The sequence below is a fragment of the Mus musculus genome, chromosome 3 (assembly GCF_000001635.26).
Source record: "Mus musculus strain C57BL/6J chromosome 3, GRCm38.p6 C57BL/6J".
NCBI lineage: Eukaryota > Metazoa > Chordata > Mammalia > Rodentia > Muridae > Mus > Mus musculus.
The window spans coordinates 55,622,817-55,646,388 of NC_000069.6; the positions used below are offsets into that span (position 1 = coordinate 55,622,817).

Consider the following 23,572-nt stretch of genomic DNA (forward strand, 5'->3'; position numbering starts at 1 on the left):
AAAATAAATTAAAAAAAAAGGTAATCCTTGTCAGAGCTATCATTATACCCTCATCTTAACTGATTAGGGAAGTAAAGGGCTATTTACAAAGGAAGGTCCCCAGTTTCAGGATTCTGGTTTTGCTTTCCAATCAAAGAAGCTCTCACCCAAATCATCCACCACCTATCTTCTTTCAACAACTGTGTGAACTTGGGTTAAGAGCAGTAATCAAAATACTTCCACAACCTCTCTTGAGCAGCGGGGATTTGGTTATTTCTGAGATGGGCGTAAGCATCTAGGATCTATCTGTATGACAGCAGCAGGAGGTTCTTGAGTGCCATGATGCAGGGTGGGAGGAGGCAGTGGGAGGCTGGTGTGCTGGGCTAGAGCAAGTTTCTGTGGCCCTGACCATCGCAGGGAACTTTGTCACGTTTGCCTGAAGATCTGAAATCACCCGTTTCTCTGAGTATTCAGCCATCACGTGTCTATAAGTATATTGCTGAGAATCTTGTCTGAATCCCAATACCTTGCCTCAGAAGCTTATGGTCCTAGAAAGGAGAAAGGTGTCAGTGTGCTGTAACAGCCCCTGTGCAGTGCTATGACCACAGGGACCACTTCACCCCAGCGAGCATGACCAAGAGTCACCATGCAATTTCTACTACAGACATGCAGTGTGCTGGCTTATAATGCATCCTGGGGACAGTCATCCTCACATTCCAGGTCATTTGTGAGTCAGAGCTGTCATCCCAAGCTCAACTCCAGGAAGTGCTGATACTTCATGGTAAGGATATCATATCCCGAGAATGACTTTGGGGGGGTGGGGTAATGATTGGTTTGCAAATTAGCATAACAGATAATAGAAGTGGTCTTTCACTGAGTGACATTCAGAGTATTGATTATAAAGCAATTCATGGCTCTCTTCTTATCCAGGGCATGAGCCTCCTCTGAGGCCTTTAGCTGGCTCTTACAAGGGAGGTGCCTGAACAAGTGTGTTATACAGCTTAGAGAATCCAGTTTCTAGAACATGTGGGCATCTGTTTTTGCTGTCTCTTCAGTGCAAATGGTTATACATCACCTAAAACAGCACCCTGACTTCACTGACCTCAGAGAAGAGTTGTATGTGTTTGTTAAAGTTTGTTTAATTTACAAGTTGTCTTTATTATAATGTTGCTTGGGAATGGGTTTTGGGGTACTTCTATCTACCAAACAAGAGTGTGCATAGCCCAGTGAATTTTAATCAATTTTGATGGGGTGTTCAATGCAGTGATGTGAGTACCCTGTGCACTCCAGGGAGGAAGAGCCCTGGAGAGAGGGGTGCATCGGTTTCTCAGAGACTGCAAATGCCATGGTTGTTTTTGTTCTAAGATGAAGTTTCAGGCAACAGTGCAGCCTGCTCTTGAACTTGCTGTGTAGCTGACAAGGACCCTGACCATTTTGTGCATGAACACAAGGCTCTCTGCTACATCCCCAGGTCTGCAAATGGACATCCTTGGCCACATATACTCACGGGGGAGTGGGGGGGGGCACACACATGAGTGACTAAGCCAACTGTGTCCTCCCTGAAGGACTTGTGCGCTCAGAGCCTGGACATTAGTTCTCCAATCAGGGTTGTTGAAAAGTAATCAAGGGACAATGTGTCTAATGGGGTGGGGGTTGGGCCCCCTAGGTTATGCTCTTTAAAGGTTTTCTTAAGTTCCCAAGCTGTCAGTTGAGTCTGCAGGATGCTGAGCAGGGTACAGCATGGAGAGGGATCAGATTAGAGACTAGTCCTGATTAGCAGGTCTGGGAGCAGTGTAGGTGATGATGTGTTGGAAGGAAGGCCCAGTTTGCAAATGTTTTAGGCAGTGACTAGCTTTTTGGAATAACTGACAGGTAGAACCTCACTTAGAAGGTAGAACATGGGCTGGGCTGAAGGTGCTATGGGGGCCTGGGAACCTTACAAGTTTCTGGCTTTTGGGGTAGGATGGGGAGAGGGCCAGTCTTTCTTGGGGTTCTACTGGCCCTGTCCTTTCCATTACAGGAATACAGATGACAGCCTTACCTGCCTGTCATCTACCTTGCAGCCGTTCAGTTCCTCTGGGCCTCAGTCCTTGCCTAGGTCCATGCCTCACTCATGTTGATGAGGAACACTGCAAAGTGTGGTTTTCAGATAGAAATGCCATTATCTGATAATCCTCACCTAGGGAGGTATTTCCTTTATCACCTTCTCCTGTCCCCTGTGGCCCCTGTTGCCCACATTCCTGGCAGTGGACAAGAAGACCGCTGGCTTTACTACAGTTCTGTTCATGGTTTTGCATGTGAGACCCTCACAGGAAGCAATGCTGATCTTTCAAATTCAAGGGGCAGCAGCGTAAGGAATGCATGTCACCGAGGCATCCAGTGACTTGTGAGACAATCAGTGAATTCTTTGCATATTTTATTTTTCTTTTTTTGATTTCCAACTCACACACATCTGGCATATTTTACATCTTTGCAATAAAACATGGTTACAATAGCTTAAGGAATTTATATATCCAAAATATTTCACCATGATCTCAAGATGAAATGACCTTGTCTTCCAGATGTTCAGTGCCTTCCCAATTCTAAGCTACAAACTCAAGATATTGCTCACAGCCTGGTGATGAAAACATAATCAGTACACTGATTCCCCATAATTTCAGAATTTCATAAATACAAACAACAATGAAGAAGGAATAATTCAGTGCTAAAACTTTCTAGTACAAGGTGGATGACAGATAGTAATCACAGCAATAAATAATGATATGCTTCTGGTGCAAAGTGCCAATACAAAGAACCCATTATTCTCTTTTATCTTTTGAAATAAATGACTGCAAATGAGTGTAAATTCTGAGAAAATTACATTCCTGTAACATGCCTCATAGCCCTACCGACACGATATGTACATCTATGACAATACAGTCACCAAATATACAAAGAAGAAACATGAAGAAAATGTATGGACCCCTGGGTGATAGCTGGATCGGGACAATGGATGGAAAAATCATTTGAGAGCCATCATTTTATATCGTAAAGATGAAGTGCCTTAGGCTAGGAGTGTGGCTTTGGATGAAAATCTCACAAGGAACGAAAGGGACGTTTGTTTTTGTTGTAATACGGTCTGACTCGTTATTAAACTATGCTATTTGAGAACCAAAGAGGGGAAACATTAGCATCCTGATCCTCCCACCATGTAGACCCGGAGCCAGTGGGCTGACACCAGGGGAGATGTCCAGGTGCTGGATGTCAGTGCAATGGGACTAATGAGAGCGACTCCCATTTACACACAGTAGAAACCAGGCCCTCGTACCCACGCTCCCTTTCTGTTGCATTTTCAGGTCCTAAAGGGCAGGGCTGATTTTTCTTTGTATAAGTACCAACAGCGGCAAATAATGGCTTAGTATCCAAATGCTGTATGAGCAAACCTCACTTAGAAGGGATGAATTTAGATTAAAAAGTGCAAACCATATTTTTGTGAAAATGTCAAAAATTATGGATTGAGCCCAAATTCAACCCTTTTGAACAAGCTGTGTTCTCTCCGTTTCCTAGCTTGAATGCACCTGTTCCATCAAGACGTGGGGGAGTAGGGAGCATGCGGGTTGTAACTCCACAGTAAATTAACAAAGGCTGCTCTTTCTTTATACAAGGTTTCACTTTTACAAAAGTATCCCTTTAAATAAGATGCATATGATGTACAAAGTATCAAACGTGTTTTTTGTTTTTTTCTCAGCTTGAAAAGAGGCTGGAAATGGGATGCAGGTTAGGTTCAAAGCTTAAACTTTGTAACAACTGGGCACAAGGTTCCTCAGAATTGTCAAAAGTCTCTTGTGAGGCTTCCTACAACCTTTTCTCAATAAACGGCGATATATGAAATAATTACCAAAACGGCTCCTAATTCAGATAATTTACATGATATAAGCTTGCTTGACAGCAGCTGGTGTTCAGTCCTGGAAAAACAGGGTGAAATGGCTCCCGACTATGATGTTCGGCGACTGCTGGGTGGGATGGATGTACAAGCAGAGGCCGATGTGGACCAGCGTCCCCACCAGAGATACTGCCTTTCCACAGAGCACTTGTGCTCTCACTTGAATGTGGCTTCTGCTGCTTCTCTTCAGTACCTGTTCTGATGCTCATAATGCCACCGATTAAAATCTATATTAAAAGCTACAATGCTGCCGGAAGCCATGCCAGTGATCAGAGTCCTGGAAAAGCAGAGATGGTGAAAAGAGACAGGAAAACAGTATGAACTTGCCACTTTATGCTGACACCGGCCTTATCTCAGATGGTCCAGAGTCTTAGCAGAGAGGTTCACTGAGAGCGGTTGAGCATTTCCTCTTACTTCTGCTAAGAACTGCTGAGCTAGTGGAGAGTCCTGCTGGAGAGCACCAGTCAACTCCATCAAACCACACACTCTAGACTTTCTTGCCTGGGCCTCCTAAACCAATCAGAAGCTCCTTTCTCTGGGGTGGCTCACTACTAATGACGAGGAGTTCAAGTCTTATGACATTCTTAAGTGTGCTTAGCCGTTAATCCAGGCCTTCATCAGACAAATGTGTCTGGCACATACTTCCCCATTATATGTTTATAAGTTATACTTCCTGTGCATGAACTGCTCTGCACAGCACACATAATCAAAATTAATAATGGCACTAAAATGGAAGTAGGAAGTTACTTAGCACCTTTCCTACTCTACTATGGCTCTCTCTGTTGCAGCCTACAAATGCCTCCTTCTCAGCCTCCCACATGGCCAATCACCTCCTCCAGGGGTTCTGGTCCTGCTCCCTTGGCATGCAATTAGGTTAGGGTCATGTGCTGGGTCACTTCATTATGTACCCTTAGCACTCTGTAGGATACTTCAGCTATAATATTGGTAACATATTTGCAAAAAGCATGTGAATGAATTGAAGGAAGAATGTTTAATCTATTCAAGAGGACATTTTAAACATATTTAAAAAACACTCATGTGCATACAAATAGTTAGGAAGTAAGCCACACCTACTTACTTGTCTACTCTAATAACCATAAGCTTTCCTTCAGAACGTTTAGTCCTCAGAGTGCATGAAGTCATATTGTCTTTCTCTTTCCTTCTTTTGTGTGTGTGTGTATGTGTGTGTGTACAAGTGTGTGCGCCATGTGTAGGCCAAAAAACTACTTCAGGTCTCATTCCTCAGATATTCTGTTGTTCTTCAGATGAGGTCTCTTTCTGTCCTGGAGGCTGTACACTAGGCTAGACTAGGTCCACAAGCCCTAGGGATCAGCATGTCTGACCTCTTCCCTCTACGGGGCAGAGGTTACAACTGTGAGCATTATGGCTGGCATCTTTCTGTGGATTCTGAGAGTTGAACTTGGTTCTTCATACTCACACAGTAAGCACTTTACTGATTGGACCTGCATGCTGTTTTTCTTGATGTCCTCTGTACCATTCTATTATACTATAAAAATGCTTTGTTGTTAAGCATTATATGTGTGAATGCTTAAAATATATCAAAGCCAAACTTGTTCCAAGAAACACTTCTGATAGTTGAAAAACTGGGATTCTTACTCGTCTCCAGCTTGGCCTGTCTATGCTGTCCTCCATCTGGGTGAGATCAGGAAAATGCTAAGCTTCTGACCTGCTCCCATGATCACATTGCCCTTGACATGGCTCACCTTTGGTCATGGGATAAATCCATCGCTCTAATGCCAGCATCACATCCTGGGTAAATGTACAGCTGCTTAAAGTCACAGGCCTGCCAGACCTCCACCACACCATTGTCCCCTCCAGTCACCAGGTTCTGTCCATCGCTGCTCAGGAGAATAGCCTACAGGGGAAAAAAAAAAGGCAGACAAACCATCTCTTCATTTGTTTCATGTCAGTGGTTATGACTGATCAGTCAAGCATTTGCCCTAGTGTATGTAAACTTAATCAGGCAACCAAACAACCACCAATGCTCAACCAACTTCTGGCCAGCCACCCCCTACCTACCAACCCACCAAGCTTCAGGTAAGCAACCATGAAACAAGTAACCACCAACTAATCACCAATCAACCAACCATTAGCCAAGCAAATGTCAACCAACTAAACAACTACCAGGCAACCATCAATCAACCAACAATATTCAACCAAATGACCACCAAATAACCAGGCATCAGTTCTCCAACCAACAAGCAGCAACCCAACAGTCAACCACCCATCTACCATGAAACCAACAGACTACCAACCAATGACCTGGAAAGTACTGTGAATAAAGTCCAATCTGGAGAGCTTTCAATATGGAATCTACCAAAGTTTTGTTTTGTTTTGTTTTTACAAAGACATAGGATTTTATTAAAGCCAAATGAAAAGAATAAGATGAAAATAAAATATTTAAGGTGCTAGAGAGAGATGGCTTAGTGGTTGAGCGTGCTTACTGCTGTTCTAGAGGTCACAAGTTTGGTTCCCAGTACCCATGGCTCACAATTAACTGCAACTCTAGATTGAGGGGATCTGATGCCCCTTTCTGGTCTCTGAATTCAAGTGTGCTCACTCCTTGCTCCCCCAAAATAGCATAATTAAAAATTATAATAAAATCTTTAAAATTAGTTTAGTTATAAAATTATGAAAGTTACAATGAGAATATTGCCAATCTAACCCAGGAAGAACTAGTGAGAACACTGCATTTTGTGAAATTGCAGGTGTTAATGGAGACTATGTATAAAGACCAAAGCGTATTTCCCAACAGTTCCTAGAACCAAGGCACTAGCCATTGTATTTCATTAGTGAATGAGGGCAATAGGGAACTTGAAGCTGTAGTCAGGTTCTCAGGACAGGCATCTTTGTTCTGTAGTGCTCAGTGTCTTGGTCATTTTTCTGTTAACTTGGCAACACCTAGAATATCTGGGAAGAAGGGATCTTAATTGAAGAAGTAGCTCCAAGAGATTGGCTGTAGAAACCTGGTAGGACATTTTCTTAATTAGTGATTGAGGTCGGAGGGTCCAGACCATTGTGGGTAGAGCCACCTCCGGGCGGGTGGTCCTGAAAAGAGTACATGCCAGTAAGCAGTGTTCCTCTGTGCTTTGAGTCCCTGACCTCCCTTCATGGTATACCATGATCAAGCTATAAACCCTCTCCTTTCCAACTTGTTTTAGGCATGGTGTTTTATCCTAACCAGGACGCCCAGAGAGCATAGTCCTGGGATGGCTGCTTGGGCAGGGCGCTGCCTGGGCAGGGCCATGGATGTTCTCCTTTAGGCCAACAGCTGTGGTCTCTAGAGGCTAACTTGCTAAGAAGTCTTGGGTTTGTCCTAGCTGGGAAGGCTCTACACCGAGCCATTTGATGTCAAGCAAGTTTGACTCCTATGGCTTCCAGTTGCTTGGCACGGAGGTACTCACCCTAGTGGAATCATTGATCTCCATTTGAGCCAAAAGTTTCCCATTGATGCTGAAGTTGCTAAACCGTCCTCGCTCATAATATATGATGCAGTGGCCTTCACTGGATACCGAAATTAGGCGTGGAAATAAGCAGTTTTCTGGTCCTTCCAGGGCCCTCAGCAGATCTCCAGTGATGGTATGAACGAGGCAAGGGCCCTCTGCAGTGGGGAACAGAGATGCCAGGCAGTTAGAGACAACCTCAGCCCAAAACCACACCCGAGGAGGCACTCAGGTGTGTTAAAGGAGATGAAGACAATAGAGGTGTGCTACAGCACTCATGCACACATACATACATGCACACACACTCACTACACCTACACACCTACACACACACGCTTCTCTGGCACCCCACAGTAGTGCAACACCCAAGTGCTCCAAAGTTTGAACGACTCCCCCTCAGACAGCTCCTCACACTAGGCTTTAACTCCAGGGCAGGTGGGTAGAGACCGTGCCCAGGAAGTCTGAGCTACTGTGGCGTTGGAAGGTTCTCATTAAGAGAGTGACGAGAACGGAAGCTGAATGTCTCCACTTGGATCAGATCTCAGCATCACAGTCTAGACATGTCATTGCCAAGCAAGTTTGCCTTTGCCTGTAGTGTATGTGTAAGATGTAAATGTGCAATTATGAAGTTAATCAAGCAATTCTGACTACAGAAAACTTTTTGGCCTTTTAAAATGAAGAGTGGGGCAGAAGTGTAAAGGGGTGCACAGAAAGACTGATGCTGTTCAGGGCAACCTTATGGCCATGAAAAATAGATCGAGAAGATGAAGCTTCCACTAGCCTAGTGGGAATAAACATCGTAAGTCCCTACTGTGTGCTTGCCTCCTTGCTCACTCAAGAGCCAAAGCCTGCATAAAGCGTGGATGCCTTTTTACCTGACAGCTGTCAATTGGTTTCAACAACTTCATTTTTACACGCAGAAAGGCATCAGTGCTTGGTCTGTCCCCCTGACTGCTAAGGGGAGGCTCTGGAGACTGGCGGGAAGGGCACAGTCGCTTGGCTGTCAACACCTGCAGTGCTAGGCTCACTTTCTTACTCAAAAGGCAAAGCACATGGTCTCTCCTCAGACTCCTCGATCTCTGTGAAGCTGCAGAACAATTCCTGACAACAAAATCTAATCACCCGGAGTCTTAGACTTTGATAAAAAATGAAAATAAAACAGCATTCCCCCTAGAAGAAACTTTAAAGAATTCCACTGAAGTTAATTAATTAGTTAATTCCCACTTTCACTCTTGGGCTCTAGGTCTCTGCTCAGCTCTGGCTAGCCGCCTACACTCCAGCCATCCTGGGCTTTCTGCTTAAAGACATCCCACAGAATTGGGATCCCCGTCAGAAGAGCCATCTAAGTTTCCTTTCCAGATAGATGACAATTCTTCCATAAAGGCAAGAAAACAGGGTCTGTCCCTTTCTCTCCATCCCTGCAGTCAGCTCTGCATAGAAAGGACCTGTCCTAAGGCCAGACTAGCGAAATAACCTAATCCAAATTCCCAAAGCATTGGCTGATGCCTCCTTTGCCTTTCAAACGGCCCCTTTCATGGCTGGATCATAGGGATTCACTGAAGGTTTAATTTACCAGTGTTTGGGTTAGAATGCAGGTGACTACATCAAAGTTTTCATCATATTTTTTGTCAGTGTTGGAAAAACATTACTAATATTTGATAAAACTAAGCAACGGGAGAGAACCCAGAGATGACATCTGTGTTGAATCTCTGGGAGAAATCAACAAGAACCACAGCTAGAAAATGCTCAGCTGCCTAGAGAGAATATGAAAGACAGGGCTTCTGACCTTTAGCACCACTGATAACGAGTCCGAGTTCTGCACAGACGGAGACACAGACAACTTCATGGTCATGGCCTGTGAGGACAGCTCTGGGCGCAGGATAGTCACCTACAAGGAGAGAGTAGCAGGATGTCATTGGAGACCAGTCCTGAACTGATGACATAGCATTGATGAGGACACAGCCAAGCCACTCACTTTACCTCTCTGCCCGTCCTTCCTGTGTGACATGGTCTAACCCTGTCCCTACTACAGGGCATCTGGGGCGAGGGAAGTTAATCTATGTGAGTGCTCAGAGTCTGGCTTTCCTCTTACCTAGGCAGGTACATGGAATCATGTAGTCACTGCAACATTGACACCAGGCCATCTCCCTGCCTCTAGTTCCACTTACATATGAACACAGGGGACACAGCTCTGGACAACAGGAAACAGTTTCTGAATGCACAGTGACCAAAAATTAACTCAGGATCCCATGACAATGTGCACATGGTGTTTCCGGCAGCCAGCAGCTCACCTCACTGTGGGTATGGTGCTGAAAACATGTGTTCTTTTAGTGTGTGTGCCTTCAAGCCACATAACATTAGTGAATACTTCCTACAATACCTGACATGGAGTCTAGGCAAGCACAGGTTCGGGACTGTAGTCCTGTGAGCACAGATATATTTTCCGATACTGTAGACACATGATGGTTCTGTGACTTGTTCCTACTGTCATCCTTAGCATGTATCAACTTAGTAAACGTTTATATTAGATTGTATCAGACTGTGTGACCTGAAGTTGCTGACAGAACTTTTATAAGGATTCATTAAGCATACTCTGAGTTGGGATTAAGACAGAATTTCCAACCATTTATGAAAGTGATTATACATACGCCTGCCATTTTGTAACATGCACTTGTAGGAAGTGGCATTTCAGCATTGAGAACAATACAATCAGAATGTCTATTGACTTTGAAAAATGTCTACAATATCCTATATCCTCCAGCATACAGTATTCAAGCAAGACTTAATTCTTCATGTTAAAACAAACACGCCCATCTCATTAGTATGAAAACTTGCTTCTTCTTTTAACAAATGGTGAAATTGCAAGTAAACCACAGACTTGTTTTCAAACAAATGTCTGTGATGTACTATGTGTAAATACTTGATTTGTATACCTCTTTCTACACCTGTATAATTATGGCTGCCTAAAAATGTCATGGATGAAAAGGGATCGTGAGTGGAGAAGGTTTAAGAAACTGCCCTAGTCCACAGTTTGTCCTACAGGCTCTGTAGGGCCACTCAGCCCCTTCCCCAGCGCCTACTATGACAAGAGCTGGATTTGAGAGGGAAGCAGGAGAAAGATATGGATAAAGTGGTAATGGAAAGACAAGTGTCTCAAGTTTTTACTTCTACAAGTTTCTACAAAACTAGGTAGGAAGTGAGGCTGACCCATCTTCCACTGGTGTCCTCAGCTCTGAATATGCTCCCAATTGCCTGGTTGCCTTCTACTGGGGAGGAGCTGAGCCAGAGCTGTCAAAAGCAAGGACATGTAGCATTTGGTAACAATATCAATGATGGCTTGTGATACCAGGTTTCCAGGAACAACACACTTGTTCCTATGTGGTTTCTCTCCACTCATGCTTCTTGTTTTTAAAGTAGTTATACTGAACTCGTATGTCTGTAGTACCATCTTAGCAAAGAGCACAAAATATACAGGAAGCAGCCTTTCTGCATATATCTGAACACACTGACTTCATTTTATGTCTCTAGCTTTATAAGCCATTGTTCTTGAAACCTTTAAAGAACCACATTGTAGCCTGGATCTTATAACTGCAACTAACTCTTTCCGAATTCTAGAAAACTTATGTTAAGGTCAGGAGATAGTTCCTGGAGGATAGGAAATTCAATGATATGCTTTAACAAATCTCACTTATTCCAGTGGGACTAAAACAGTTGAAATCCCTTTGTGGTCATAATTATGCTGTGATTTTTTTTCCTGTGGAACTTTGCTTTAAGATAGCGAGTAAGACTGTTTTTCTCTGGCTAGGGTGCAGGGGCCTAAGAACACATTGGCTAGGTGTGAGGACTACCCTCTCTCTTCCTTTCTTTGGGATGCTGATGACAATTTTGCTCTCTTTAAAAAGAACCAAGTTGATTCTTCCACATAGCAGCCAGATTTGCCTTTGTTTCTGGAATTGAGAAATTTTTAAAATATTTATTATACATTAAGTATTTATATGTTTAAGATTAAAGAAATAAAACTAATTCCTTTGTTCTCAACTCTGCATAAGAAATGTAGAACTGTGAATTCGCCCTTCACACCGCTAGAGTATCACATCTTTGTAAAGTTCCCTGTTTGCTGTTTCTTGTTTGTTTCTATGGAGTAGACTGCTCAGCTTAGGAACTTGTTGCATTCCTTGTCTGCCTTTTCTCTGTGAACTTCTATATGGGTAGTGCCTACACAGTTCCATCGTGTCTGCATGGGTACCCCACAGCCCCATCGTGTCTGCATGGGTATCCCACAGTCCCATCATGTCTGCATGGGTATCCCACAGTCCCATTGTGTTTGCATGGGTACCCCACAGTCCCATCATGTTGGCATGGGTATCCCACAGTCCATCGTGTCTGCATGGGTATCCCACAGTCCATCGTGTCTGCATGGGTATCCCACAGTCCCATCATGTCTGCATGGGTATCCCACAGTCCCATTGTGTTTGCATGGGTACCCCACAGTCCCATCATGTTGGCATGGGTATCCCACAGTCCATCGTGTCTGCATGGGTACCCCACAGTCCATCGTGTCTGCATGGGTATCCCCAAGTCCTGTCTTTCAGAAAACTGCCCTGAGTTTTGGTCTTAGATCCTGGCACGCCTCCTTCTAAGAACTGTCCTGGCCTGACACCCTGGCACTCGCTGTACAGGGCAGGTGCAGAGACATGAAGGCTCAAGGGCCAGCATGTGCACCTGCTGCCTGGATGCCCCTTTGGCACTGATGTAACACTGGGGGGGGGTACTATTTTCTGCATCTCTAGAGATTATTCATGTTGGATGAATTTTCTTAGATCTATCAAAAGGCATTCTCCTTTTGAAGCATTTTTGAAATGCAGACTAGGAGGACGGGCACAGCAGCACACAATACTTTGCTATCAGCTCTAAATCTATGCACTATTATAATGGGCTTTGAATAATGGTAAAGTATTTCTTACAGTATTGAGTTTGCCTGAAATTCACACAACTGAAAAACTGTGTTTCTAAGATATTCTGAGTTTCCTGTTAAGGTGAAAATTCTGTATTAATAAGACGATGTATGTGCACACTTGTATGCCAAAGGTTGACACCCAGCATCTTCTACTGTTTTCAACCTCAGTTGTGAGACGGGTGCTTCAGTGGATCTGGAGCTTGATGTTTTGGCTGCCTGGCCAGTGAGCACCCAGTGCTGCACAGATGTGCAGTCACTCCTGGCCACCCTAGTGCGTGCTGGGGAATCCAAACCCAGACCCCTCATACTCGGTCACCACTTACACACTGAGCCTTCTCTCCCACACCTATTTTTAGTCTCTCTCATTACTTTGGAGATATTTGTACATTGAAAATTCATGAATATAAATCTTTAATAAACTGTTAAAAATAGTTATTTCCCTTACATGAAAAAAAGCAATCCTTCAATGGTAAAGAATTGAGAAAAAAGAACAAAAAACATTTTTAATTTCTTATGCAATATATTTTCCACAAGGAAGTAAGCTCTTTGACAACCCATCTTCAAAGGCCCATTACACTGTGATCTCCTCAGAGCATGGAGGGGTGGAGCCTAGACATTAAGCGGTGCTGTTTAAGGGCACTGCTGCTTTCAAACTGTTTCAGCTTCAGCTGTGAGAGTTAAGAAATGTTCCTCGAAGCTTTTTGAGTCGGGAAATGTGCAGCGAGGACAAGAGCTTTTCCTATATTTCATTACCGGGAACAGATGTCACACTCCCTAACAGTCACCCGAGATCTTGGTAATACCCTGTCACTGTCACGTCCCAGCTGATGGATGGAGCTGAGGGTTAAAGGCCTGGCATGGAGGGAGGGGCAGGTGAGACCTCCCCTCTGAGGACCACGCACTTCAGCCCTTCCCCACTCATTTCCTCAAGGCTGAGGGAGCTTGTCTCACTCTAGTGCTATGGAACAAGTGCTAAGGAACAAGTCCATCTGGTCCTCACAGGCAAGCACTGGAAATGCTAAACAGAAAAGGCTTTAAATAAATAGAGTCCATCTCACCTTTATCAAGTCTGTTTCCCTTGAAACAGATGGGGAAAACCACAAAGGTTGTCCCTGCTGCACACAGATGTGACAGGCGAGCTCTTGTTAAGATGGTCTGCAGCCTTGTGACATGGTCAGCACAAAGACTGGGACTCTGGGAACCACAGTCTGAGCACCAGAGGATGAACCTCAGTGACACACAACACTCAGACTTTATCTCTGGCCTGGGTAATATCACTACACAATCAAGATACAAACCGTTTTCCTTCATTCTTACACTTATAAAAATAGGATGGTGTTTTAAAGTTCTAAAGTAAAGCATCAAATGTTACAGTAATTTCATTGACTCTGTGATTTCAAATATTTACCAGAAGCTTCCTGGGACAGCTGAGACTGATAGGTTGGATCATGCCACAATGGGCTGTCTCTGGCCACACGTGCACAGTGGTCTGACTTGGTATCTTTCTGGTCCCGCCCCCTTCTACAAAACAGCTGTAAGAATGACTCTGCTTGCTGCCCTGAGGACTCTACATGATGTTCAGATACCCAAGTCTGTGAGTTGAAGGTGTCTGGTCCAAGAAAAAATTAGTCACTCTTGGCTTTCCTGTTAAGCTAACACCTTTCTCAATGTCTCAGGCCTATAAAGGGAAAAGGCAGACAGAAAAGATAAAATCAGTCCCACCACTGTCACTAGCCCCACTGTCACATCTCATACCCAAATGTCTTCAAGTATGAGATGGGACACTATGGAGAATGGCTTCATTCCTTCCTGCCCTGAGCTAGGATGGCCCAATATGGCCAGGTCCACGTGGCTTCACAATGTCCTGTGACTGAGAGTTTTCACAAACTGGCTATGCTTCATGCTTCCTCTAACACCTAATTAAAATACTTTAATGTTACTACATCCTTCATAAGATCCATGGGTTTTAGAAAGGGGCCTAGCTTTGTGTGTGTGTGTGTGTGTGTGTGTGTGTGTGTGTGTGTGTGTGTATGTGTGTGTGTATGTGTGTGTGTATGTATGTATGTATGTATGTATGTATGTATACACATTGCCTCTGGTCAGTCTCTGTTCATATCCCAGCTCCTATTACACTGTTGTTGGTTAGTGGAGGCTGAGGAATGTCTTTAGATAAGAGACTAACAAAGAGCTCAAGTCAGACTGGAAGATGTTTGGCTAAAGGCTGCAGCTGATAGAAGAGTCAGTGTCCAAGGCTGAGTCCAAAACAATAGGTGCCCAGAGAAGGTGCATGTGCACAGCTAGGACTGTCTTTTCAGCCTTCTCCTTTCCCAGTCTGCATAGTGTCTATACATGAGCATAGAGATCTGGGTTTAAAACTGAAGGAGAATAGCGTATAACCATCTCAGTGGATACTGGTAGATTCAATTTGAAAGATGAGCACTAAATCCCCTTCCAGGATTTTCTATTGCTATGGTTTTTAAATTTTCATATGTATGTATCACTCAAAATAAACATTTAAATCACATTCTTTAAAGCAGATTTGGTCTTGAGCTGAGTTCCTAATGCATTTTCGGGGTCTACTGAAGACACAACGATGTTAACTCGCTCCTCTTGTGACTATCTTGTTGGAAGCTACAGCACGTAATGAGAGCTGTCAAGTCCCAAGATCAATGAAAGTTGTGCCCTGGGGATTCCACAGGAATAGCATTGATCTGGTTAAAGCTCACCAGTCAGAGATGGGCTGTAATATATTGCAAAGAAGGGCTCTAGAGGATAAGCGGCCAAGTCCAAGACACCTACCTGACAAAAAATTCAATCAGCTCCTAGCACAGATTGCCTGCTCTGCTCTGCGTTCTTTCATGCAGGAGCTGCTTCCAATTAAAGTGCGCAAATTAATTTTTATCACTTCCAAATTAGTTTCAGAATTTGTGTAAGGCTGTTTCAGATGAAAGCACCTGTCCCTCATGTCCCTACAAGTCTGGTATCTAGCCAGGGACCTAGTGTAAACCTCCAGGATGATTTCCTATGTACAGTGCCATGTGAAAGAATAACAATGGTATCAGCAATATAAAATGCACTAATGAACAGAACCATTCAACCTGCAGCATGAGCAGGTACCCTGATCCTTTAGAGTCTGGAATTCTGTGCCTTAATCTATTTTTCACAAATTTCTACTGTCTTTCCGATGCAGTCAGAAATGGCAAAAAATAGAAGACACTATAAGATTTTCTGAGATGTTTAAATTAATCACAACAATATATTTGATACAATGAAACTACTCTTTCTATACACACGCCTAAAAATCTACAAACATTACTTCTTTTTCTTTGTAGAATAAGGCATCCATTATTATATAATACTGGTAGTACAAAGGAAACAAATATATATTTCAAGGCTCTTTGACTTCATGGTTAAACTTCAGCAATGCTTATGTAAAGTCAGACACAAGACTTTATTCAAACCCAACAAGCAGCTGAAAGAGTCAGATGCAGTTATTTCCACCCAACCAATGGACTGAAGCAGCTGACCCCTGTTGTTGAAGTAGGGAAGGCTGAAAGAAGCAGAGGAGAAGGGCAATCCTGTAGAAGGACCAACAGTCCCAATTAATCTGGACCCCCAAGATCTCTCACACACTGGGCCACCACACAGGCAGCATACACCAGCTGTTATGAGGCCCCCAACACAATACAGTAGAGGACTTCCAGGTCTGTGTTCATTCAGAGATGCTCCTTACAACCCTCACGAGACTGGAGGCCCAGGGAGTTTAGAGGTCAGGTGGGGTGGGGGGTGGGGGCATCCATGTGGAGACAGGGGCTGGGGAGGAGATATGGGATGTGGAACAGTCAAAGGGTGGACGGAGGGAGGGGGGAATGGAATATGGAGTGTAAAAAAATAAATTGAAAATAAAATTGAATTAAAAAAAAAGAAAAACTATTTCAGGATGCTGGTTTGATGAATGAGTCTGGTTTGGTCTCTCTGCCATACAAAACAATTCAATGCCTAGGGTAGGCTAATTCCCAAACCATAGCAGCTATTGGGCAATGCTGTCCTAATATAGGGTTCCCCTTCAAGTTTAGGTTTACACACACACACACACACACACACACACACACACACACACACACATATATATATATATATATCTCCAAGGGCATTATGCCACACATTGTTACCATTGTGGTCATACTTTTTGGTACTAACAGCAATGCATTTGGAGACAGAAAACACATACAGTCCAGTCCTCTGATCTGCGTGACTTGGTAGCTAGATTAGAATACCTGGACAGAAAAACCCCACTTCTTTCACATTCTCAGTTTTGGACAATAATGACTGCATGCCTATGGCAGTGCCATAGTTCACAGGTATGGCAGTCTAGGTACTGAGTGCTGTGGCTGCCTTTAAAACACATGCTGACTGAGCTGCTCAAGTAGGCCTAGATGTCTTGTGGGGCGGACTATTGTAAAGAAGGAGATAAAACTATCAAATTCAACAAATTTGGAATATTAAATACTGTTGTCTATTTAAAGATTATGCTCTTGTGATTATCCATTTGGCACAAAGCAGAAAGTTGTTTTGTTTTTAAATATAATTCACGAACCCATAACCAGGATGTGAAGTTCTGTGTATGTGTTCATGTACTGATGGTATTCACATTACCTGACAGAGCTACTGGGTCACGGAAGTACTCAGTCGGCTTAGTCACTCATGAAGGCTGGAGCTTCTGCTGTCTAGTACTCAACACCCATGCTCACATTCATGTCAGGTGCAGGGTGTGACTGTGCATTCCTTTAATATGAGCATTAGGGAGGTAAAGGCAGGCGGAGCTCTGTGAGTGTGAGGCCAGCCTGGTCTACATAGGGAGTTCCGGCTAGCCAGAACTATATAGTAAAACCATGCCTCTAAAATATACTGCTTTCAAACATCAGCATTACATTGACCACTTCATTCTTATTGATTCACATAGACATTAAGCATTTACATAGCCTCTGTTACCAGGGACTTGAACTGTTCTAAATATCCTTAGATTTGACTTTGTAGATGGATTAGTACTTTCCATCCTTAGAGTTAAAGGCACCTAAGATAATAGCATAGCCAACACAGAGTTACTATAATTTAGTGTTTTCTTTCAAATTCTTTATCTCATGACAACATGTAACATAAAATATTTCAACTTTGCTACCATATGTTACAATTTAAAATTCATATTTTAAATATGAATTCCCACTTAGGAGAGTTATTTTTTAAAATTGTGTGTGTCTGTATATGTGTGTATGTGTGTGTGAATGTGAGTGTGTGTGTGCATAGATATGAGTGCCAGTGCCCAAAGAAATCAGAGGCATGAGATTATCCTGGAACTGGAGTTAAAGGTGATTGTGAGCCTCCTGGTGGGTGGGTGCTTGGAATCAAACGTGGGTCTTCTGAAAGAGCAGTACACCCTATCAACCTCTGATCCATCTCTCTAGCCTTATGAATTCCCTTTTTGGATTATTCCTTCTGAGTTTAATTTTGAAGATATTAGTTAATTAGGTATAAAACCACCACCACTCTGTGTGGCTGCACACGTGCGTGCACACACACACATGCACACACATGCACACACACGCACATGCACACACACATGCACACACACATGCACACACACATGCACACACATGCACACACACGCAACCTCACTAGAACTGTGCTACAGTTTTGACTGGGAGGTTTTATCAGTGAACCTAAGGATATTACCTTGATTGGATTTATGAGGAGATGTTCACTGATAACGTAGAGCTGGCAAACAATTACGTTCATAGAGATCTCTGTTGGTAGAGAGCCCCTGAGTCACTGTCACACCCTACCCCAGTGTAGGCTAGAGGCCTTCACTGTTCATACTCTGCATTTTCAACTCTAGCTATGAGCATTGACAATGAACTTCATACATCATTTGGCAATCTAGTCCACTGAACAATTTCTTTAACATATGCATTCTATAGTCTCTGTACTATACGATAGAGACTTGATTCCTGTACACGAACAGCCATCTCCTGTTTTGTAATATTCCAGATGAAATACATAAAAGCTGGAAGAGCCCGAGACTTAAAGACCAGTCCTGCTGTACAGGGTTATTTACATCCTTAACCATCTCCATCCCTAGCCACCCCCACGCTACCTCTTCTATCCTGAATCTCCCAAGCCACTTCCCTAACTGTCTTCATCCCTAACTGACTTCATCCTAGCCACTTCTACCCCCAGTCACCTCAGTCCCCATCTCTGGCCCAGCTGGTCCTGTCCCCTGTACATGTGCCAGTCATAGATATGCCGTTGTTATTATTCCCCAACCCATGCTTTGGATACATTTAAGGCATGACTGATATATGTACTGCAGCTTGGATTATGAGCCTGGCCTAGGTAGGCATTTGACACTTTGAATACTTCACAGAAATTATGTCATATTATACAGGAAACACAGACATTCAAACCGCTGATGCTCGGTAATTAAAAGTGGTCATTATTTCTTGGTCAGATTCTGTCTAACATTTTAATCACTTAACAATTTGTGCTGGAAACCTTTCATGTATACTACAATGCCGGATCTTAGGATCTCCCAAAGATGGCATCATCTAGTTAAGATGAGTCTTTGGAAACATAACTCTGACAAGTGCTGGTGGAAGCCCTGGCCTGTGTGACCCTTCCAGGCAGGGTACACTTGTAGGACGCACTGTTTTCTCCTCACACAGAGCTCCTTCAGAGGCAATCAGACTTGAGAGATCATCCTACGCATGACCACCAACATGGAAGAAAACTGAACCACTCGACTGAGGCACAAATAAAAGCTTACTGGCATTGGGCCCCATTCTGGCCCTCCCTTGGGCCTTGAGGACAAACCTGAGCCTGGCTGGAGTTTCTTCAGCCTTATGGGAGAGCCTAATCCTGAAGTGACCTGTCTCAGTCACTTCCATATGGTATTGGGATGACTCAGCAAGACCTGCTTGGCTCTGCCTCTGCCCCTCCATTGCTGATGTAGAGCTTTGCCATTGGCCCTGTCAGTCACTCCATACCCTCCGTCACCCTTCTCCACCTCCTATGTCATTTTACCCCACCCAAAAGCCCCCTCCCTATGTTCTGAATTTGTATAAGTGAGAGGTTGATGCCATAGAGTTGAATTCCTGCTTCGACAAGACTCCTGGCTCGGTGTGTTTCTTTTGGGCTGTAGACACTCACCATCCCGCTCAGCCCCGGAGAGACCCTGGCAGGTCCGGGATCTCTCTCCTCTCGCCTGAATCTGCCAGCAAGAAGCCAGCATACTGGATTTTCAAGAAGGCAGAGGTTATACTTAGCATATAGAAAGTCTGAGCTTTTTCTAGGCATCACTGCTAGAGCAAGGGGGGCATCTGGGTGTTGGGGACAGCAGCTGAGGGGATCAGTCAGAGGTCATCATGAGAAGACTGGGGACTCTCCCCAGGCCAGAGGTCTTAGTAATGATTCATTTTTACTTTTTTTCCCACTTAAGCTTTCATATTTTAAGTTTTTTACAGATTCTGTAAAAATGAAGGAAATAAAATAAACTACATTTAAGATATGTATTGTCTGAAAGGACCCTTGTGGGAGACACTTACTGCTATTGGGGTTGTCTCCGATGATGTGGTGACGCCCACTCCAGTACCAGAGAAGCAAGGTGGCGTCCCGAGATCCAGACACTATGTAGCAGTCTCCACCAATGTAGGACTCCGACCTGGCCAGGCATGTGACAACATCCCAGTGGCCAAATACAATCTGTGTCAGTTTCCCTGCAGCACGGATGACAATCATATCACTTAGACTCATTATCTTTACAGAAATAGAATTAATTTTATTTTATTAATTTGTGAAAAGAATTCACACACCCTTACGGTTTTGGAGATAATTCAAATCCACTCAGGTGATTTTTTAGGTCATCTTACGAGATGGCCATGATTTTTCTCTTCAGAATTTGGGCCTGACAGTGGAGAGTTTTACTTTTTATTCTGGAAATGAATGTGAATGTGAATGTGGAAATAAAGGCTGACAGATTCACTGAGGTATAAACTCAGATCAGTACTAAGTGAAAGCAGTAGTTCATTTCTGCAGCAGAACTAGCTGGTTATCTTACAATGTGGTCACCAAGTCTTGACCACGTGGAGCTGGCACACCATGGAATCTCTATACTATCATGGCTTCACATCGGAGAGGATGCACTCTCTGTGAGTGCTTGTGTGGTACATATATGTGTTTGTGTGGACATGTGTGTGCACATATGAGGGGAGGCCAGAGGCTGGTATCAGCTGTTTCCTTAGATATTATCCATCTTGTTTTTGAGAAAGGCCTTTCGCAGAATCTAGAGCTTGCCACTTCAACTAGACTAGATGGTTAGGGAGCCTCAGGGATCTTCCTGCGTCTGACCCATCAGTGGTAGGATCATAGGTGTGTATAGGCTTTTACGTGGTTGCTGGGTTGCAGTTCGGGTTCTCTTGAACACTGAAAATAAACCCTCGTTGTGAAGATTACCTGTTTCTGTCGAGTAAACTCTGAAACTTTTATCCCAAAACCCACAGATGAGGATGTAGCGATTATCAGCTGTGACCACGAAGCAGTGGGCATTGATCTGGATGCTCTGGTCTACAAGGTCTGTGATCTGCCGCTTGTTCACACCAGAGTTATTTGCTAAAAACAAACAGAAGAGTTTCGTTATGCCCTAGTGGAAGGAAAATAGACTGTATTTCACTGATGTAGCAATGGGCTTCTGCTGATGCACAAAAGTTAAGATTTAGACATCTTTTCCCCTCAAGGATTACACACATTTCCTTAGTAGCGATGATTATTCACAGGCTATATCATATACTTAAAAACTATGCCAGAAACTTCAGTTCTTCCATCCTCAATAGGAACAGATAGGGAATCCAAGATAATGAATTTAAAGCATCAAAAGTCTTTGGTTCTATTCATGTGTGTATGGTGCAGTTCATTAGTGTCCACGAAGAACCAGGCGGAGGTGAGCCTTACACACAATGCAACACTGTCTCAGCGCCTGCTCCATCTGTCACTTCCCGCACACATTTCAATCCATGTGGAACGGTGGCAGAGAGCTGCTGCGTGACGTGGGAAGCCCACAGGGAGCTTCAGGTCAGTAGCTTTAAAGACCTGGGTTGTCAACAAACACAAGGCCTTTGCAGCACGGCTGGCAGGGGAGGAGACCAATAAAAGAGATGGGAAAGCGATTGGGGGAGAGAGACAGGCAAAGGATCAGTGTGCAGCCCTGGGAGCACATCTGAATATAGCCAAGAACTCAGAGACATCGATGATTTCCCCAGTGCCTGTCTGGATGCCAGCCTGTCCCTTACTCTGCACCATCCTTTCAGGCAAAATCCCTTCCTGAATTCTTAAACAGGAAGTGCAGATGTGGAAGGTCGCTGCCACCAGGCCCTGAAGCTAACTAAATCACAGCAGTGCTATGTGTAGGTATCTACTGAAGCTAGGAAATAATTACCTAGTTAAGGTAAGCAGTAAGAGGGAACTGATATTTAGAAACATTGTTAAGGGGAGAGCAAACCAAAGGTGCTGGACTGCTGGAAAGCTGTTGAAAACCCGCCGACCTGTGCCTGGTCACAGAGAACACAGCCGACCTGTGCCTGGTCACTCAGAACACAGCCAGCCTGGTGTCTGGACACCAAGAGCAGAGCCGACTGTCCCCCAGTCACACACTAGCTACTATTTCATTGTCAGAGTCTGGTGGACAGAGGAACAACAAGCATAGGCTCAGAAATAGTCTTAATCCCAAACCTTGTATCCTTGCAAGGTACGTAAATGCTATCTTGTTGGGGGTGAGAAAAAGTCAATACCAGTCCGTTAGATCAAAATAAAACCTGGATCAAGTGAAGAACAGAATTATCACCGCTTACCCATAACTGAACCACTTTTTATAGAGTTTCAAAGTTTCTTTTAGTTTAATTTTCTAAGTGATTCCACAAGCTAGGAGAATAAGCATCATCAAAGACCACCTCACAAATACTAAAACAAGGGGCAAAGAATGCCATGGACCACATGAACCTAAGTGGTTGTAGCTTAGAAGTTAGCAATTCAGGTGTCTTTACTTAAAAAAAAAAAAAAAAACAAGCTCAGCCCATTTTATAGAAGGTGCTTTTCAGTATTAATTTCCATCAACGGTTTCTATGAATCTCTTTTACCTTAAATAATATGAAATTGTTAAGAATATTTTAGGCCCAAAGGACACTGTAGATATTTGTTTAATTTTCAACTTACAGGACCCCCTTAAAACATCCAGAAAATGCCGTTTGATAGCAAAGCATTCCTGGATGCATGTGGAAGTTGGCAAAGCCCTTTGTGGCAATTTGATGTCATTTTTATGTTGCTGTTGTAATGTATCACTCCACTGTACTCTGAGACAAATGACGAGGTGAGAACTCAGAGACAGCTGAGGTTTTAAAATGCATCTTTGTTAACTGCGATGGTTTCGATGAGCAATGACTGCCATAGGCTCAGGCATTTGAATACCTGGTCCCCAATTGGTGGCACTGTTTGTGAAGGTTAGGGGACCTCTAGGAACCTTGGTGGAGGAAGCACATTAGTGGACACTGGCTTGGAAGATGAATAGCCTTTCTTCATTTCCTGTCTGCCCTGTCTGCTTTGCGTCTGACTGAAGGCGCGACTGCTCGGCTTGTCTGGCTGCTGCTATGCTTCCGAGTCATGAGGGGCTCTCCCTCTAGAAGCAGAGGCCAAAACAAGCTCTTTCTTCCCTTGTTCTTGGTGTTTTATCATAGAAAAGAGTGGATATATTCACATACCGATTAATGGGTCCATCTCAATGGGAAGATGGTGTGCTTGATCCAAGGAGTATCCGGGGGCTCCTCTGAGGCCTGAAGAAGTAAGCATAGAATACTGCTATGAGATTCCCTGAGAAGCATTTCCTAACAAGGGGTGTTTTATGATGCTTACAAATAATGTGCATTTGTTTAAAATCCAGGCTGCCGTAATTCCATCATGTGACTTGGAATGAAGTTTTAATAGAGTCCTAAAGAGTCACAATAGCGGGGACTTGAGGCTTTTCCTTGAGTCGTAACAAGCCAAGCAGAGTGCTGAGAGCTGAATGAGCAGAGCCTCACAGCGTTTCTTACAAAGCAACCAGTGGGCCTGCAGTGCAGGACAGGGCTGGCCTTCTATGGCAGGGGCCAGGCAAGAGCTGGACTCGCCTACATGAGGCCTTTCCCAATGGCTAGTCAACTCAAGATATAAGTT

General features: G+C 43.8%; 1 protein-coding gene across 11 annotated transcripts in view; it reads right to left on the reverse strand.

The window, feature by feature from the left end:
- Nucleotides 1-2,378: 2,378 nt before the first annotated feature.
- Nucleotides 2,379-23,572, reverse strand: part of Nbea (neurobeachin) — a 558,554-nt gene continuing 537,360 nt past the window's right edge. For 10 of the 11 annotated variants that reach the window (XM_006501527.4, XM_017319586.2, XM_006501520.4 and 7 more), the window contains 7 exons: nt 23,122-23,193; nt 20,828-20,983; nt 19,921-20,091; nt 9,152-9,253; nt 7,327-7,523; nt 5,626-5,777; nt 2,379-4,178 (listed from right to left, as the gene is read on the reverse strand). In XM_006501527.4, coding sequence (XP_006501590.1) covers nt 4,088-4,178; nt 5,626-5,777; nt 7,327-7,523; nt 9,152-9,253; nt 19,921-20,091; nt 20,828-20,983; nt 23,122-23,193 — 941 coding nt within the window. In that variant the 3' untranslated portion in view covers nt 2,379-4,087. The remainder of the gene's footprint in view (nt 4,179-5,625; nt 5,778-7,326; nt 7,524-9,151; nt 9,254-19,920; nt 20,092-20,827; nt 20,984-23,121; nt 23,194-23,572) is intronic. The other variant, NM_030595.1, reaches the window with a different exon arrangement.